We start from the raw sequence: 5000 nt of genomic DNA on the forward strand, positions 1-5000 counted from the left end.
ACGTCCACAGTACAGGTAATGCATTGGCAGAGGTTGTTGTGGGTGTTTCCATGGGTTGTTTTATGACCCAGATGATAGTTTGACAAGGCTTCTGCATCATGAGCGTGAAGAAGCACTCTTGAGAGCCTGGCGTATCCCTTTGTGGCCTTGGGAAAGAGATGTGAGTCGAAAGCGGGTAGTTTTATGAACCTGTTGATAGTCTGACAAGCATCAAGAACGTGAAGAAACACTCATGAGACTCCGACGAATCCCCATTGCTATAGCCTTTGGGAATGAGATTGTAAGAGCCGAAAGCGTCTGAGAAGACGAACGTACTAGAGCCCGTATTCTTAAACGTATCGGCGCCTCAGCTCGCTTGTTTGAAAAGTCTCCCGTAGAAACTCTTGGGATTTTCATGGACTGTTTTGTGTTTACACGGCCTCTGCCCCTTGAGCGGGAGTGTCACCCATGAAAACCCGGTTAATCTTCTCTATGGCCTTGGGAATCAGTCGTAGTAGAAGTACAGTATACGTTAAGAATATGAACCAAAGTCTCTCCGTCATGGCCGCAGCTGGAGGCTAAACACGCCGTCAGGGCATACTCACGCCCTCGGGACAATGACATACTCAGCAACAGTTGTGTTTTATTGTCTTGGACAGCACAGGATGGCGATGTCACAATAAATAGCGCGTCGCCGCCGCCGTCGCCGCCGACGCCGCCAACACAGATGGGGCGGACAGCGGCCACGCGCGGCGCCGAGGCGTTGCGATAACAATAAATTAGCAGAAGACCCGCGGTGAGGCGTCTGGTGAGCCTCACGCCACTCGGCTATGTTGTGGTGGCGGTGTGCGGTTAGTGTTGCAGCGGGACGGATGTTGGAAGACCTAGGAAGGGGGTGAAGGGGGGCAGCCTCGCCTCACACGTTCGCTTGTGTTGTGGTGGCAGGTATGTGGCGAGTGTTGGAACAGAGCGATTAAAAGTGTTACAGGACCTGGAACAGAGGTGAAGGATGGGCTGGGAGGGCGTACGCTGGGTCCTTCCTTTTGGGTCTCTGAAGAGGGATTAAAGATTGTCTCACAGGACCGAGAGGAGGGGAGAGAAGGGCCGTCAGGAGCCTTGGCGAGGGGACAGGCGGCTTAGCAAGGTGCCGCCTGTTACCTCGCCGTAGTCTGCCTGTGTGTGACGGGAGGGTTGTTTCAGGGCCAGAAGAGAAAAGGTAAGGCTGAAGGAGGCTAAGTAGGTGAGGAGGAAGGGTTGCTTGAGGGCCAAGAGAGAAGAGATGAGGCTAAAGGAGACAGTGGGTGAGGAAAGAGGCGTGCATGGTTATTGACGACGACCTCGACCAGATTGCCCCTGCCTCTTGAGCCCCTCCACGTACTGCAGGAGCTGCTCGCTGTCCTCGCACACGAAGGGCTTCTTGTGGTAGCAGGCGATGTCATGCCACTTGATGCCGTCGTTGTAGATGTTGTTGAGGACGCCCAAGCAGGACTCCGAGGTCTGGTTGATGTCGAACTCCGCGTTGTCGGGCTGAGGTCCCCCGGTGTGGCCCTTGTCGCTCCAGGGTTGGTACCTCCAGCCGGGGGGGGTGCGGTTGGTGTCGGCCATCTTGGTGTTGGTGTTGGACCAGAACCAGCCCTTGATGTTGAGGGGCTTGAGATCCGCGCGCTCCTCGCAGCCCGTGAAGTCACATAGGCGGCCGGACGTCCAGATGTAGGTGATGTTGCCTGCGGGAATGGGTGAAAGGGTTTGGTGAGGCGTGTGTGAAGGACGGACGGGATGCAGAAGGAAGTTTTGTGGCCATGTATGCAAAGACTGGGGCGTTGTGAAGCAGACAGACACACACAGGAACACAGACACATTAAGCCATTCAGACAGACACACATTCAGGCAGACAAACACACAGACAGACAGACAGACAGATAGACAGAAAACAAGAACCGTTGCTCCATAATCAAAGAAGAGAGAAAGGAGGAGGAATAGTAATAACGAAAGGTTGTGAAGAAGGAGAGAATGAGGAAAAGAATAAAGAAAGAAGGAAAGAGGGGAAGAGAAACTAAGGAGGAATGGAAGAGGAAGGAAGGTATGGATGTTGAGAGGAAGGGAGAATGGAAGGACTGTAGAAGAGAGGGAGGAAGGGAGGGAAAGGGAAAAGAAGGAGGTTTGGAAGAGGAAGGAAGGTATGGGTATTGAGAGGAAGGGAGAATGGAAGGACTGTAGAAGAGAGGGAGGAAGGGAGGGAAAGGGAAAAGAGGAGAGGAGGTTTGGAAGGAGAGGAAGGGAAGGAGAGGAAGGGAAGGAGAGGCAAGGGAAGGAGAGGAAGGGAAGGAGAGGAAAGGAAGGAGAGGCAAGGGAGGAGAGAGGAAAAAAAAAAGAGAGGGATACACACACACACACACACACACACTCACGTCTTTTGATAAAGTCGAAGATCATGTCGTTCTCTGCCTGCGACTCAATCCCGACGGCGTCCATGCAGCGGCGGCGGCACTGGTTGCGCGCCTCCAGCCAGTCCACCTTGCGGCCCTCCGAGCGGCCAGTCTTGGGGTTCACCTCCTGGAAGTCCGAGCCCTCCTGGTCCCACGAGAAGAAGTAATTGTGCCCGCCGTGCTGCCATTGCTTGGGGCCTGGAGAGGAGGGGGGAGGTTATGAGTACTAGGACGCTGTAGGACGCTGTTGCGGTATAGGATAGGACATTATACGGTATAGGATAGGACATTATACGGCCTCAAAAAAACTAATAATGCGAGATATAGTGTATAATGGTGTTGATATTCTCATCCTATTTCCTAAAAGTAACTGTTTGATGACGTAATGCGGCCTATAAAGTTGTAATAGTGCGAGATATATTGTTCTGTGATCTAATTTTTATGCTCTTTCTTATGAGCAATTGTTTGAGGACATGATGAAAGCTAAGACTTGTAATATTGATAGGTATACTGTTTCATGTTCAAATATTCATAGTTTTTCACAAAGGCACGTGTTCGATGACGTAATGCGGTCTAAAAACTTTTTATAATGCTGGATAATGTTTTGTGCTAGATTTTCATACTATTTCTTGAATGTTCACTCACGGTTGTCGCAGAGATCAATCTCCGGCAGCGCCAGCAGGCGCCCCTGGCCGTGCACCGTCGCCGCGGCGCACACCAGCACCAGCCCGAGAAGGACGTGCACGCGCATCCTGGGGAAGAGGAAGAGGGAGCGTGAGACACAGGAGTGTTGGGAATTAAAGAGGGAAGTAAGAGTAGGTGCCAGGAAGCGATAAACGTAAATGTAAAGGACAAAGAAATTATAAAAACAGAAATTGAACTCTCTCTCTCTCTCTCTCTCTCTCACACACACACACACAGGTTGCTCAATATCTAGTTCGCAATAAATATAAAAAAAGAGTAAGAAAAAAATATAAAAGAAGTAAATAAATAATGGACTTGAGCCGCAGGAAATATGATGATCGAATGAATGTTTTCTTATCATTATCATTCACTCGCTCGGAATTTGAAGAGAGAAAGCAAGGGAAGGGAAGGGAAGGGAAGGAAGGGAGGGGAGGGAATGTTAGGGAAGAGCAGGGAAGAGGAAGGAAGGGAAGAGAAGGGAAGGAAGGGAGGGGAGGGGATGTTAGGGGAAGAGAGCAGGGAAGAGGAAGGAAGGGAAGGGAAGGGAAGGGAGGGAAGGGAGGGGAGGGGACGTTAGGAAAAGAGGAAGGAAGGGAAGGGAAGGGAAGGAAGGGAGGGGAGGGGTAGTTAGGGGAAGAGAGCAGGGAAGAGGAAGGAAGGGAAGGGAAGGGGAAGTTGGGGAAGAATATAGAAAAAAAAGAGGGGAAAGGGAAGGGAAGAAGAGGAGAGGGAAAAGAAGGAAAAGGAAAGAGAGGTAATGGAGAGAAAAGGGAATGAAGAGAACGGCAAGGGAGGGAATGGAAGGAAAAGAAAGGGAAGGGGAGAAGGGAGGGGAGGGAGACGTGAGAGCCATAGAGATGAGACATAAGAGAGAGAGAGAGAGAGAGAGAGAGAGAGAGAGAGAGAGAGAGAGAGAGAGAGAGAGAGAGAGAGAGAGAGAGAGAGAGAGAGAGAGAGAGAGAGAGAGAGAGAGAGAGAGAGAGAGAGAGAGAGAGAGAGAGAGAGAGAGAGAGAGAGAGAGAGAGAGAGAGAGAGAGAGAGAGAGAGAGAGAGAGAGAGAGAGAGAGAGAGAGAGAGAGAGAGAGAGAGAGAGTTAACCAGACTATAATGTTAGGGTTAGGATTTGTAGGTAGGGAGGAAGGAAAGTGGGGAGGAAAGGAAGGGAGAAAGGGAGGAAGAGGGAGGGAAGCATGGGAACATGGAAATGCAGGCAAATGAAGACCTATTGGCTCATCACGAGGAAGAAAGGAGATGGAGAGAGACAAATGGAAGGGAAGAAGGGGAGAAAAGGATGGGTAAGAGAGAGAGAGAGAGAGAGAGAGAGAGAGAGAGAGAGAGAGAGAGAGAGAGAGAGAGAGAGAGAGAGAGAGAGAGAGAGAGAGAGAGAGAGAGAGAGAGAGAGAGAGATTCAGAGAGTGCAAGAAATAGAGGAAGAAGAGAGGAAAAGGTACAGAGAGGAATCATTGAACCTGAAGTGAGGATGAAAGGGAAGGAAAGGAAAAAAAGGAAGAAAATGGGCGAGAAATTAAAATAGAGAAGGAAGAGAGAGAAAGTTGAGAGAAACGAAGGGAAAATAAATGCAAGAAAGGAAGAAAGATGGGGATTGAGGGATGGAGGAAGAGTGGAAGAAAGGGAAAGGGAGATGGGGTTGTAGGGGAGAAAGAAAGGGAAAGAGAGATGGGGTTGTAGGGGAGAAAAAAAGGGAAAGGGAGATGGGGTTGTAGGGGAGAAAGAAAGGGAAAGAGAGATGGGGTTGTAGGGGAGAAAGAAAGGAAAAGGAAGGTCAGGGGGGAGGAAAGGGAGGAAGGGGAAGGAAAAGGAAGGGGAGGGGAGGAGGAGGTGGAGAGAGAAGAAGCGAGAGAGGGAGAAAAGGGAGAGAAAGGGAAAGAGATGGAGAGAAAAGGAAAAGGA

The 5000-nt window shown here is 50.3% G+C and overlaps 1 protein-coding gene across 1 annotated transcript in view; it reads right to left on the reverse strand.

The window, feature by feature from the left end:
- Positions 1-610: 610 nt before the first annotated feature.
- LOC126982109 (uncharacterized) overlaps positions 611-5000 on the reverse strand; it is a 9313-nt gene continuing 4923 nt past the window's right edge. The window contains exons 2-4 of the mRNA XM_050833841.1: positions 3051-3157; positions 2388-2603; positions 611-1703 (exon numbers count right to left, since the gene is read on the reverse strand). Of these exons, the coding sequence (XP_050689798.1) occupies positions 1303-1703; positions 2388-2603; positions 3051-3156 (723 nt within the window). The 5' untranslated portion in view covers position 3157 and the 3' untranslated portion in view covers positions 611-1302. The remainder of the gene's footprint in view (positions 1704-2387; positions 2604-3050; positions 3158-5000) is intronic.

This window comes from Eriocheir sinensis, chromosome 4, assembly GCF_024679095.1.
Source record: "Eriocheir sinensis breed Jianghai 21 chromosome 4, ASM2467909v1, whole genome shotgun sequence".
NCBI lineage: Eukaryota > Metazoa > Arthropoda > Malacostraca > Decapoda > Varunidae > Eriocheir > Eriocheir sinensis.